The sequence below is a fragment of the Onychomys torridus genome, chromosome 15 (genome assembly GCF_903995425.1).
Source record: "Onychomys torridus chromosome 15, mOncTor1.1, whole genome shotgun sequence".
NCBI lineage: Eukaryota > Metazoa > Chordata > Mammalia > Rodentia > Cricetidae > Onychomys > Onychomys torridus.
The window spans coordinates 46,660,169-46,674,669 of record NC_050457.1 but is presented as its reverse complement, the minus strand read 5'-3'; the positions used below and the strand labels follow the sequence as shown (position 1 = coordinate 46,674,669).

At 46.1% G+C, this 14,501-nt stretch overlaps 1 protein-coding gene across 3 annotated transcripts in view; it reads right to left on the bottom strand.

Moving 5' to 3' along the window:
* Window positions 1-14,501, bottom strand: part of Lifr (LIF receptor subunit alpha) — a 64,028-nt gene that overhangs the window by 35,190 nt on the left and 14,337 nt on the right. For all 3 annotated transcript variants that reach the window (XM_036207168.1, XM_036207167.1, XM_036207166.1), the window contains 2 exons: window positions 3,412-3,572; window positions 590-704 (listed from right to left, as the gene is read on the bottom strand). In XM_036207168.1, coding sequence (XP_036063061.1) covers window positions 590-704; window positions 3,412-3,553 — 257 coding nt within the window. In that variant the 5' untranslated portion in view covers window positions 3,554-3,572. The remainder of the gene's footprint in view (window positions 1-589; window positions 705-3,411; window positions 3,573-14,501) is intronic.

Here is a 14,501-nt window from a genome sequence, read left to right as displayed (position 1 = left end):
TCTGACAAGATCTGGCCAGTGTCAGCCTAAGGATTGTGTGGGACTTCTTATGAGTCTTTTAAAAAGAAAACCATCCTTCCTTTCCCTGCTTGCTTTCTTCAAATGCAGGGTTACTCCTCATGCATCACCTTGAACCATGAGATTGCAGGCAAAGGAACCAGCCAGCAAGGACAGGCTCATCAACAACTGTGCCAGCCCTGAACTGCCCATACCCAGACCACATCTCTGAGAGTCAACATCTGTATGTGGAGCTGCTGTCCCTGTGGCTGGCATTTTTCTGTCAGACACAGACTTGGATGTGAGAGAGGCAGACCCCAGCTTGGAGTGGACCTGGAAAGCGCCCTGAGCAGATCAGTACACTGTGGGTGGTGCTCCACTTTCGTGCTGCATACAACCAAAGAAACCAGCTTTTGGCCAGAGGACTTTGTTTCCATCTAGACTAGTGGGAGACTTAGAATTTTTAGGAAATAGAAGGTTGAAGGGTGAAAAAACGTCCTTTAAAGATCTAGGAACAAAATGGTCATGCTCTAAAATAACCAGGAAGGAAGCTGTGGATTGCAGCTTTGGATGAACCCCAGGGTTTCATTACCTGTCTTTAAAACAAACTTCTTTAACAGTTCCGGGGCTGATCCCAGGGAATTCTGTCCATGAGCAGTCCCACACTTGCAGATTGTTGGTTGTACATTTGAAATCTTCAATTGCCCCTAAAGGAGGGAAAACAACACACGTACATCTACAACACAGATCACACATAGTGACTCTCTCGGGGACACTGTGAGGGTCAGTGTCTCAGTGGTGAGAAAAGGACTTACTGGGCCGACGAAGAAAGGACCTCAGCCATAGCATACTACTTTATAGCTGTTCTCCCTGCCCACCCCACCCCCCAGCTGAGGATTGAACCCAGGGCCTTGCACTTGCTAGGCAAGCCCTCTACCACTGAGCTAAATCCCCAAGCCTATTTTTCTAACTCTGTTTTTTGTGGGTTTTTTGAAGAACATATTTTTAAATTTCTTAAGTTTATAATACAACCATATCACTACCCCCTTTCCTAACCTCCCTCTAAACCTTCCCAAGTGTCTTCCCCTTGCTCTCTTTCAAATTTACGGCCCCTCTCTCTTCAATTGTTGCTAATTATGCTACATATATTTGTATTCTATATATGTATATTACATAATACTTAAGTGCAACCTCTTGCTCAGTCCATATGATGATACCTTTACGTTAAGATTTCAAGGCCGACCATTTGCTGCTGGTTAATCAGTTGGTATGCTCTTCCCTGGGTAAAACTATTTCTCCCGTTCTCACATATATTGGCAGGAACTAACAGCTCTCTAACTGGACTTTAGCCCCACTCCACAAGAGGAAAATCATGCCTGCCACTGGAAACCTAGCCAACTGCCTGGAGCTACTGAAATCACGGATCATTTAGGCCAGCTGACAACCGCCACTTCACTAAACCAGCACAAGCCCTAACTACACTCTAAATATGTGTCCTTATGCTCACAGATAAGCACAGTGAGTCCTGATCCCTCATCAAGGAAATGTCTCTTTGCAACAGGTGGAGACCATTAAAGAAAACCACAATGGATCAAAACGAAGAGCTACGAAACCCAGTGCAGTCCGGAACATTCACAAAACAATTCCTGCACCTACGGCTCAGGGGTCATTGCAGAAGAAGGGGTGGAAAGACTGTAAAAATAAAGCAACCGGGAGTTTGCTGGGAGACTGTATCTCCTAGAAATGTCACATGCTACACCCATGAGCTCTCATCAACATGGGCTGCTTAATCATGACCTGAACAAGGAAGACACCAACAGATATGCTAAAAAGGAAGAGGGAATGCTCACAAGGCTTCACCCCTAGACAAAGAACTGCAGTCAACCGAGAAATTGTGTGTGTGCAGGGAGTGGGGAGGGGAATGTGTTTTGTTTTTGAAATTAAAGGGTAACTAATAAAAGCCAAGTAGTAGAGTAGGAGAATAGTTATAGTGGGGTTAGACTACAAGCCAATGCCTCACTTCCAAGGAAAAGCATTATTCCAGAAAAACTCCAGCTGTATACCACATCTACAAACCCTCCCAGCTGGGACGACTTCACTGTACCAGACTGCCTCTCCACGGGAACCTACAATCCATCCTTTCATTGCTGCAAAGCCCATTCATTACATTCAATCACAATGAACTCACACCAGCCCATAGGAAATATTCATGCGTGTGCGCGTGCGTGTGTGTGTGTGTGTGCGCGTGTGCGCGTGCGTGTGCGTGTGTGTGTGTGTGCGCGCGCGCGTGTGTGTGTGTGTGCGCGCGCGTGCGTGCGTGTGTGTGTGCACGTGCGTGCACGCGTGTGTGTGTGTGTGTGTGTGCGCGCGTGCGTGCGTGCGTGTGTGCGTGCGTGCGTGCGTGCGTGTGTGTGTGTGTGTGTGTGTGTGTGTGTGTGTGTTTGGTAGGGGTGCTTCCACAATGGGAAAGAAACAACTTGGACGGTTACAATCCTAGGAGTCTACCCACACCCACACCATGACACTGCATGATGGAACACACGGGCACGGACATGAGAACTCCATGATGAAAAGTCACCCTGGAGTGGAGCTGGAAAGGAAGAAAGTGCACAGAAGGAGGGAAAGGGAGGGAGGAAAGGGAGAGGGGGAAGAGGAAAGAAAGGAGGGAGAGGAAAACAGGGTGAAAATGATCTCATAGTCTACAGTGTCTATGAAAAAGCTTATTATCTTTATGTATTACAGGCATGATATCCACTGCCGCCATAAATTATAAACTGATATTTTAAAAACCCAGAAACACCTTAGAAAGGTGCACATTAGAAACCAGCAGTTATCACAACCAAGTTATTTACTCAGTAACTTTGGGGGGAAAGGTCTTTCTAATTGTGTAAAGACTATCAAAATAAAGCTGATGGGCGGCGGGATAACATCCTTCCCAGAAATAAGGCAGGTAGTATCTGCATGAACATTCCTAAAGTTTTTAAAATAAGACGGGACAAACACATGAAAAGACTTGGGATTCCATTTAGAAAACTTCCTTCCATGGCAACATCTGAGACAGAGAGCAACATTGCTGGAAGTGGGGGGCCGGGGGGAAGGGCTGGCTACCGGGACACAGTGGGCATTTTCTGTGCTCGGGAACACAGCCAGATCTCGGTGGTGCCTGGGGTTAGCAACTGCGCATTGTCAAAACTCAGAGAACTGTATCCTAACGAAGTGTGCATATCACTGTGTGAAAATTATGCTTTATTATTGGTGTGGGGTAAAAGAATATTTTTAGAAAGAAACTAAAACCACAGGGAAAAGACTGCGGAGAAACGGGTTTTAACCAGTAGGACCCTGAAGAGGTCAGTGGAGAAACAGGACGCAGTTCATAGCAAGGCAGCTTGCCCGGCTGCTGCAAGGCTTACTTACCCTTCTTCAGACTGTTTACTTGCCCTGCCAGATGCAGAAGCATAAGCGCGGACAGGAGCCGTGGCAAGTTTGGAGTCATCCCCATCCTTTTTCTGTCCGCCATCCAGGATGGCTGTCTCCACCATGAGTAAACACCCATCATCTGTGCTACGGAGTCAGTCCTAGGATGAGAGAGGAACACAGGTACTGTCCAAATGGCTCAGAAGATACCTCACTCTGGGTACACCACACCAGATGCCGTTTGCAGGCTCCTCAGTGGAGGAGCCGAACTCGGCTGTTCTGGCTCTCAGACATCAAAAGCCGCTGGCAGAGGCTGCTTTCAGGTGTTCGCCACAATCAACGGTCCAACAACAGGCTTCCCACTCGAGAGTACACCCCAACTCATGTGCACCCACATTCTACCCCAATACTGCTAATAGAGGAAGGCTAATCAAGGCACTGACTGATGTTACCACAGACTGGGTTTGAGCCCTAGATACCCCACTTACTGTGTGACCTCGACTGTACTCAAAGGGACCCCCAACCAATCTGTGCCTAGGCGCTCCTCTGCAGAGCTGAGGCGCATTTTGCCACGAAGTTCATTATGAGAAGCACATCATTAAGCACGTGCAAAGCAGCTGGAATGTGCAAAGCTCGTGGTCAGGGCTATACGTTCACGGTATATTGTGGGGGGGGGGGAGGAAACAAGAGTGACTTCTAGACTTGGTGGCTCTACAACGTCCCTGAGTGCACTAGGAAGCAGGTCAGGAGATAGGAGGTGCAGACCACAAGATTCAGAGACCTGCTTCCAGCCAAGTGCTGGTACGCTCCCACACCACATCCCAAACAGAAGCCTCCTCCTCCAGAACACTGCCCAGGGAGAGCCAGGGCAGTTAGGACAGACTGACTCCAGCACTGATTCACCAGAGGAACTCCAAGCCTTCCCATCTCCCTGCAGCCGCAGCCGCAGCCGCCAGATCCTTTCACCACACTGATATCTGGTCAGACCTAATAGCACCCAGCTTTACACCCAGAAAACCAAGGACCACAAAACAGAGGAACAATGTCTAAAATGTGAGAGGGACTTAGGATAAATGGAAAAACAGAAATTATTCACAGGAGAAACAAGGCCAACATGGAAAGCAGCAAAATTCTAAAGATTATGTTTTTCTTTACAACTGAATGGTATTCCATTACACACACATACACCCCAAATTTTCATCACCAATTTATCTGTGGATGGACAACTAGGCTGATTTTAAGTGGATAAAACAGCAATAAGATGTTGCGAATATCTCTATAAATAGGGTACAGAGTTCTCTAACTGTATAGAAATTCACTGAGACATATAGACCTTGGGGCTGGTTATTTCAGTGTGTGGTGTTTTTAATTTGCAAGGTTTAAGAGGAAAGCCAAAAACTTCACCAAGTTTCCTGTGAGCAAAGGGGACAGCCATAAGAACAAGGAAGGCATGCCATGAATGTAGTAATCAGAAACAAAAACAGCTCTAAAAAGGTATTGAGTGATGTTACATTTTAAAAGATTTACTTTATTATTATCATCATTGAGTATGAGTGTGTGTGTGTGTGTGTGTGTGTGTGTGTGTGTGTGTGTGTGTGAGTTTCCATATGCATGTAGCTGCCTCAGGATACCAGAAGAGGCTGTCAATCCTCCAGGACCTACAGTCACGGGAAGTTTTAAGCTGGATGGCAGTGGGTACTGAGCTGAAAACTCAGATCTTCTGCAAGAGCGTTAGAAGCTCTTAACCACTAAGCCATCCCCCTACCCCTATTGAAAACACTAAATAATCATGAAACAAAAATAGAAAATGGAGCAGGGCGGTGGTGGCACACGCCTGTAATCCCAGCACTCGGGAGGCAGAGGCAGGTGAATCTCTGTGAGTTCGAGGCCAGCCTGGGCTACAAAGCGAGTTCCAGGACAGGCTCCAAAGCTACAGAGAAACCCTGTCTCAAAAAAAAAAAAATGGATGAGAGATGGAGGGTTGATAAAGAAAAGAGAAGAGATTTGGCTTCTCAGTCACTAAAGCCTCGAGAGAATACATCGTCGCTGACAGAAAAAGGAACACTCTCTTCTTGGCTATTGTTGAATACTGTGATAAACAAAAAATGACTCTCAGACACCTTACATAATTATAACCCAAGCACACTCAAGGTACAAGCACACGCTTCTAACCTGTTTGGTTATTTTCTAGATGAGTGAACAATGTTCCTTATCAATATCAATGTCTTGGAGCACACTTATTAGCACGAAAATGTATTCGTGGAATGTCCACAGCACCCGCTGAGGTTACAGAATTACACAGCTGTGCCGGAATGGCTCAAATAATCACCAACTCTACCCACCCAATGGCTCAACATATGTTGAGAGAATGCCTCCTTACCAGCTACGGTTATTCTAGAAGGGAGACTCGGGTTCCATTGGGATGCCAGGAAAAGGGGATGAGAGGGGCTGGGAGGAGGTGGCTAAGGAGGGGCTCAGGACCAGGTGCTGCCAGACAGGGCCTCTAATCTTGGCTCCATTACTAATTAGCAGTGTGACTGAGGGCAAATCACTTAATCCCTCTGGCTTCGGCTTCCACCAATGTAGCCCAGAGGCAAAGTTCTGTGTCAGGGCCCCAGCAGAAAGCCCAGCCCAGCCACAATGCTCCAGTCCCGCCAGCAGGAACAGGCAGGGCACGAGGCTGGGTACCTGGCTGGCACAGACCTAGCACAGGGGAAGCCACCTAGTACCGTAGCCTCCTGCGCATCAGGAGGAGGTGATTTGGTAGAGGGGCACCAGCTTAAAATGTCCAGGGGAATAAAGTAGGCATCTTTGTCTCCAAGCTTACTTAGAACCCTGGGATCAAGTCCTTGGACACTGTCACAAGATGCTAACAACACACTCAGCTTCCCTTCCAACCCAGACTTGCAAATGAACTCTTGGGGAGGGTAGGAATTACAACATGCCTAGAAGCTTCCAATGCACTTTCCAGATAAAAATGATGTGGAGAAACATCTCTCTCATCACTTTTGGCAGAACCAACCACTATTAGAATTTATTCCTATAACCTGTGTCCTGCTCCCACCCCGCCCTGACCCCCGTTAAGAGAAGAACCCAGTTTTGCAGTATTTCAGGAGTTAACTTGTAAAGTCTGGAGAGCTTACTCTTGAAGTGGCCACAGGGTTCCTGCAAATATCTGGTGCCCCCCCCCCTGTAGTTTAGAAGAGGCAGCCTGAAGGCATGTTTTGCTAAATTCATTAGATATTCAAGATAGGATTGGAATCTGGGATTTCTCACGAAATATGCAAAATTTTAAACATAGGCAACTGATTCCTATTTTTGGAGCATTCTAGATACCAAACAAACACCTTCAGATTATATACCTTGTAAGATTGCTTCCTATGTATACTGTAATTATCTTAAAAGACTTTAAAATGTTCTTACACCCTTTTTAGGACAAGTTATTATATAGAATCAATTTATCCAACTGTTACATGGAAAGAAGAAAGTCTATGTTTGTCCTTAATGTACATTCCTTAATGAGACCCAAGCCTCAAGCTCCTTCCCAGGAAAATGATGCATCTACTCTGCCTTGCTTTGCCCTCAGCACTGCGGATTCTGGCTCCAGGTTCATGAGGTTTTGGACTCACTGCTAAGGCTAATTAGAAAAATGAGCCGAGAAAAGTAAAGCTTAAGCCAGCAGCTATGGTCCTAATAGACTTGGTTTAGTCAGTTTCTGTTTCTCCTATTTTTACCTGGGAGGGGGTGGGGGAAGGGGAGCTAGACAGAGAGAGGAGGAAATGTCACTGGAGTGCATTCCCATACCTTGCTGGCATTCTGCGTGCCTTGGGTGGGTAGGCCCTTAACCCTGGTACTGTGGGAATCATTTGGAACACCTGCTCAGTCCAAACCCAGAGCATCTTCTAACTCCACCACGGTGAGGTACTCCTTTTGTCCAGAAGCACAGGAGAAACTACCCTGAGTTAGAAGCTTGGGGGAGCAGAGCTCCTGACCCACTGTGCAGCAGAAGAGAAGCACAGGGCAGTCACAGAGGTCTCAAGGCACCCAAGCCTAGGGGAGGTGCTCTTATCATTAGGCCATATGATATCCCAAGTATTGCCCACACAGAGGGAATGGAAGTTAGAGGTATGGTTCCTATACCTCATACTGAGGCACCCTACGTACCACAGCAAATGAACAGGGCTATAATGGGGCTTGTGGACTTTCTGGAAAAGCAGTGTCTGCCTATCACGTCTAAGAACCTTAGCCTAATACTAGTCGGCTTCCACATCTGGCCGTGTTAGATGTCCTTCAGTGACAGTGTATCTTTGGGGATTGATGAGATAAACCACCCAAAAAGGACCATCTGATAGAAAATTACATGTCCACACGGTTGGGCTTGCCCGGCGGACCGCCTAACTATTTCCGGTTCAGAATAGCCATCTCCGGGTTAGACATCTCGTGGGACCGGGACTCTGTGGCTGTGCGCGCACGCGCGCTTTACGCAACCATATAATCTACGCGAATGCGTGGAGTATCCACAGGAGTTCCTGTACGCATGCGCGGCCCAACCTTTAAAAAGCCGGTGCCATCTTGCATGAGCCCCCCTTATCTCCTCATCCACATGTGTTTCACACAGGCCTGTCACCTCTATCCTCTTTACTACAACTCTTCTGTGGTCTTGTCGTGTTCGGGACGTGTTCCTAGCACCGCTTAAAAACTAACATCATCCCCCAAAGATCTATGGACCAATGGGAAAGAGGGTGGTGTATAATCTGCTCCCCAAGTTTGAGAGACTATGTAGTACCCGATAGGTTTACATGTCACTTCAGTAATCACAACGTTGGGAGAACAGAACAGGGACTTATTTTTGCGTTGACACGCATGACTTCTCCAATCTGTCACTGAAGTTCTAGGTCATAAATACCTATTAAGTTGGCTTGGATCTAGTGATTTTGAATTGTTAGGTAACTCTTTTGACTGGACTATTATGAAAACATTAACAAAATACTCCGGGCACGCCAGTGCTTAGGGGTTCACTGTAGCAGACTTTTAATCAGCATTCTGCAGACAGGACAACAATATTGAAATTTAACTTATGTTATAAAAAAAAAAAACAAACAAAAAAACACCCTCACCATCATGAATGAATAATGTAGAACATTCAGCCCCCGAAGAACATGTCAGTCTATCATTTAAGTAGAACATTTTTTATTTTTTGTCTTACTCTATCTCAACTTCCCAAGAACAGTTTTTAGTACATGTCAAGATTTTTATTTTTCAAGATTTTCCATGTCAAGTTGGCTAATTTTCATCCCAGTGAGGCCTTTCTGTTAAATTCAAAAGCCTGTCCATTAGTCAACTCTGGAATATCAAGACAAGAATGTACTCGAAAATCCTTTCTAGGCTACCCAGGGCCTCTACACAGAGCTGGTTTCATGTGATGAACAAGCCCCTTCTAGATGGCTGGCTCTGGGCCTCCTCCACACCACAGGAGCTCCCTGAATATGACACGCTCTAAGTGGTCTTGGTACAACCCCACAATCATGGCCCATATGAGTATCCCTTAGTGTGTCCCCTAGTGTCTCCTACAAGCTCTATCCCCTTCTAGAGTAATGTCTGTTCACTCCTTCCTCACCTCAGCAAGGCTCTAAGAGTCACTCCATAAACACAAACACATTACTACTAAACACATGAACTTTCATTTCCTACAGGAGTGAAATATTATTAAATCACCAGGGCTCGGGAGATAGCTCAGTCAGTAAAGTACATGTCATGCAAGTAATGAGGACCTGAGTTCAATTCCCAACATCCACTTAAAAGCTGGGCATGGCGAGGCATTCTTATGCTCTCTCTCACTGCTGAAGGGGCAGATACACTAAGCCTCCTACCTAGGGCTTGCTGCCTGGCCAGCCAGCTTAGCCTCAACTGTGAGCCTCGGGGGCCGGTGAGAGCCAGACACTGTTTCAAAAAGCAAGGAGGACAGCCGCCGAGGAACAAACCCAGAGGTTGACCCTGGCCTCCATGTGCACACACATTATTATAAACATAAAATTCACAGCCACGAGCAGCCCCCTTCCTCAGAACAGGCCCAGTCCTCCTCATCCAACCTGCTACAACCAGAGTGTCTCTGAGTCTGGACTGTTCTTTCTTCTGCACCTTAGTACCTGCATATGTATAATAAATGACCATGCACTGGGTAGTCCAAAGGTAATTTTATACAATGTTTCTGGTGACCCTGTGTTTTGACTGTGGACTGTCCGGGTGCAGAATTCCCCACATGTGGCATCGTGGTAACATTTCAAGTTCCCAAGCTTGAAGATTTCAGCTTTCTGATTTTTGGGTTATAGACAGTTAACCTGTAGCTGTCTCTGTGTTCTCCCACCAAGGATTCTCTCTCTTTTAAAAACCTTATCTAACACTTGGGTTGTAATGACGCCAGTTCCTTCACTGTCTAATAAAAGTACCTCTTCATTTCGTGTTTGTTTTGGAAATTTGCAATGTTTCCTTTTAAATCATTCGTTCTGGCTTTTGGTTCCTCTCTCAGTAGCTGGATATTAACCATTTCCTTCTTTCTGATGGAGAATTATCATAACATACACAATACCTCTTCATATACTTTATGACACTTTCCAGTTTTGCATTTTGACCAGAGCATGCAACAGGTACTGGTTCCTCTCAGGAACATTTAAGACTTTCAGCAATTCAGACTCTAATCCACATAAAATTACTTTTGGCATATGGCAAGAATCAAAGACTCAGCCATCCCACCCGTTACCACATATTAAGCACATGCTTTAAAGAATCCATCCCATCCCTCTGCGGCTCCTGACACCAGCAGGGAGCGCTCCTCCTCGGCTTGCTTGGTGATCGCTGGCTCTTCTCACCCTTTATTCCCTCACTGAATATTATCCACTCTTGTGGCTTCAACCACCACTCATACGCTAATGACTTCCAAATCTGTTTCACAGAATTGGCGCCTGCCCAGCTACAGGCTAACCATTTACCAGACAAGTGTACGCTTATCTACACAAATCCACTCAAGTACGTTCCCAAAGCAATGCGAAAACACTTGGAGGCTGCATATGCACTTGGATGCCTTGGAGTCCTCAAAAATCCAAGAGGAAACACAAGGAAATTCACTTTTCCCTCTAGACATGTTCTCTTAGGCCCCAGGCCAATTCATGATTGCTTAAGACAGTCGCTTTGGGCTCCTTCTTCATCCCTCCCACCTGATATCCGAGTTTCCTCCCAAACACCACTTATTTTACCCACCCTCTATTCCTGTCTCCTGTGCCATGACCCCCATCACTTCTGGCATAGGGAACTTACTTAATCTATCACTTAATTCATTTCAGGTCTCCAGCCAGGACCTCACCAAGTCAGCTCCTCTGAGATGCAGGGCTTTGCATAGAAGCCACATCTCCATCCCATCCTCTGCTCCATCCAGTTCTCTCCATCCCATTCTTTCAAGCTCCAGAGCAAACAGCAGGAGGCTGGCCCACCCACAGGACTGACACTATAGCCAAACTTGCAATCTGGTGTCTACACCACCATCTCCTCCATCCTCCCCTTTCCAGGGCCACTGACGCCTCTTGGCTCTGAGGCTAACCCTCCTGTCTCAGGCAAACTGCCACCTGTTCTTTAATTTTCATTTTTCGTGTTTATCACAAAATGTGGAAATAATATTCCCCCGCCTTCCACCTTCTTTCCGGTTGATTTTTAAACTCTTTGAACAGGACACTGCCTGCGACCCTTTTGCATCTGAGAGCACTTTATACTCAAGACTTAATTTGACAACTGGACCAAACTTACTCAAGCGAAGTTCTTAGTGAGGACTTAGCTGTCTCGACTGTCCTTCTGCTGTTCTCTATGTCCCAGGAAGTGAGGTATCCCCAAACATTTAGAAGTGAAACGACAACCTTGGCGTAAACTGCTGTTGGTCTCTCTTCTAAATGCACAGATGAAACCCGCTCAAGGCTTGCAGAAATTCTGGGAGGGAAATGCTAATTATGCAATCATTCTAATGCACCTCAAATGCTGATTTCTGGTTAACTCCGCCAGGCAATGGGGAACTCCGAGTTCCCAGACTAGTATGAACTGTATGTGCATTCTTAAGGGGCAGGCACCTTTCTACGTTCTTTAAATACCCTATTTGGTTTAATTCTCATGACGACTACTCTGAAGTTAATGTCACCGTGCTCCCCCTTTTTACAACAAGACGCCGAGGCACAGGGAGGTCACACAGTTAAGAGGCAGAACTGGGAAACCCGAACTCAGCACCACCTACAAATCTCAGCTCGGGAACACCACACTCAACTGTGACATCCACAACAGAAGACTCAGGGGTCCAGGGCTCCAGCACCTACCCTGTCACTAAAATAGTGGCAGCAGGGTTCCATTTCAGCTCTCGAATGTCAGGACTCTGACTCAAGGTTGTCCTTACTCCCATGTCATCCAAACAAAAGAAACAAACACAACCCTACAGTCACTATTCTCTCATAGGCCACCTTGTCAGGAACCCCAAGTCACCAGCAGCAGGTTAATGCTCTACTAAGGGAAATGCCACCCGCTTCTGAGAGTACTTGATAATCACATACTGATCCGCTAGTCTGCGCTGAGGGGCCGAAATGGAAAATTACTTCCATCTTAGAGTTCTCCTTCCAACTCTAAGTACACTTTTGATCCATTGAGCTCCTAACTGAGCAGGTGCAAACTCAAACACACCCAGAAGCCAGCCAGGCAAAGTGGTTGTGGCTAGCCTAGGATAGCGCAGTGACGGGGGTCTGTAGCTTCCGGCCTGCGCCTCTGTCTGTTTCATACCCCAAATGGACAGGGTGTCCTGCGGCTAGAAACAGGGCTTCCAGCTTTTCAAAGGTCTCAACCGCTGACTTGTCTCACACAGACTCAGAATGGAAAAAGCTGCTATCTACAGCGCAGGTGCCTTCACCTGCAGGCTCTGGAGGTCTATCCAGGCTTTCCCCATTCCTAACCAGAAGAAGGGTTCTGCTATCTTAAAAAAAAAAAAGAAAGAGAGAGAGAGAGAGAGAGAGAGAGAGAGAGAGAAGAGAAGAGAAGAGAAGAGAAGAAAGGAATGGAAAGGAAAGAAAAAAGAAAAGGAAAGAAAAGGAAAGAAAAAGGAAAAGAGAAATCTCTTTATTTCAAAATGCCATTTAGGAGCAAAGTACTGCAACACCATTTGAGCCAAACAAAACATATTTCTAGGCCAAAACACTTCTTAAGGGAGCCAGCAAAGCCTGCCTTAAAATGAAATGGCAAACAAACAAACAAAAAACTCTTCTCTTAAAATATAATTGTTCTAATATTAACATTTCAATGCACAGATAATGTCCTAAATGTGCCATAATGTTTTAGTATGTTTTTAGACAGTATCTGAAAACATTTACCCCCAAGGAACTGTTTCTCCTTTTTCTCAGACCTCAAAAGCATAGGCATCCATTTAGACTGTAAATGCTTTTCAAAAGAACAGGAGGGGAGGAGGAGGGATCTCCCCACTTTCAACATAAGAGACAGAAAAAGAAAAAAAAAACCCAAGGATTTGGAAATAATTGGCATTTGGCAGAAGTCCTTCAAAGAGGGTCATTTTGGTCAAGAAGCAGATTGCGTTAAGTGTTTGTGACCAAAGAGCTGACGAGAAGCCCAGAGGAAGGGCGGTTCATTCTGGCTCCAGGTTGGAGAACCAGGCCAGCAAGGTGGGGAAGCCATGATGGCAGGAACACTAGGCTGCTGGTCAGTGTTTCTGTGGCTAATTAGCCTAAAGCTACTGTGGTTGCCCTACTTCCCTTTATCTTCACTCCCACCTGAATGAACCCCAATGCACGGTACTTATGCTCCGCCCCCACGGTGGGTCTGCCCCATCAGTTGAACCTCCCTGGAAACAGCCTCCTACACAGCCCCTGAGGTTTGCTGTCCAGGTGATTTTAAATTCCACCAAGCTGAGGATCAGGGTTAAGCACTGGCATGCATGGATCTCCACCCCTGAGACCCATAAGCCTGGTACTGATCCTGGATCTGACTCTGTGCAGAAAGTATTGAGAATGTATTGACCTGAAGTCTTGAGAAAGGGATCTGGAAGATAGAATGGGTCACGGTGGCCAGCTATACCCCTGACCTGACAAACTCTTGGACACCAAGAGGCAGAAAAAGATATAACGTGTCTTAGTCTGAATGAGATCTTCTCTAATGCCCCAATAACGTTCAAGAACCAGGCAATCTGTAGCATAAATCTTAAAATGTCTTATTAATAAAATCAAACCTGAGGCCAGTTATTGGGGTGATTGCTGGAAGATCAGAGAATCAGAACAAGCCACAGCTACCTCACCTCACCAGTTCCTCAGCTGGTCTTGTTTCCTCAAACTGCAAGCTTCTGTGTCCTCATCCCAATGAATCTCAGCTGAACTGTGCTGCTGCTCCAAAGCCTAAAAGCTTAACCAGCCGAATGCTTAACTAACTTAGTTCCTGGTCCTCAAGCCTTATATACCTTTCTGCTTTCTGCTATCACTCCCTGCGATTAAAGGCTGGATTTCTGGGATTAAAGGCTTGTGTCACCATTCCTAGCTGTTTCTAAAGTGGCCTTGAACTCAGAGATCTGGCTAGCTCTGCCTCCCAAGTGCTGGGATTAAAGGTGTGCACCACCACTGCCCAACTTCTGCTATGACTTGCTCTGACCCATTTTCTAGTCACCATTTCTGGCTCTGTATCTAGTGGCTGTCTGTTCTCTGACCCCAGATAAATTTATTAGGGTGCACAATATTGTTGGGAACACAATACCACCACAGCAATCAGTCGGAATAAACAGAGCTAAAGGCTCCTCTTACCAGCGGACCAGCTTACTCCGTGTGCTATTTAATGACATCAAACAGGATGAAAGGGATAGAGACAACTGTGACAGTTTTGTGTGTCTGTGACATTTTCCACTAATGCACTGGATAAGGGAATCCCAGCCGCTAAAGTTGTGGAAGGAAAACTGTACAAAACAGCAAACCCGCCACATGCGGTCATGAAGACACTAACAAACCAGTAAGCTAATTCTTCACTAAGACCTATGTAACACTGGTACTCTCAGGGTCCAGACGAAAATGGCCACAGTG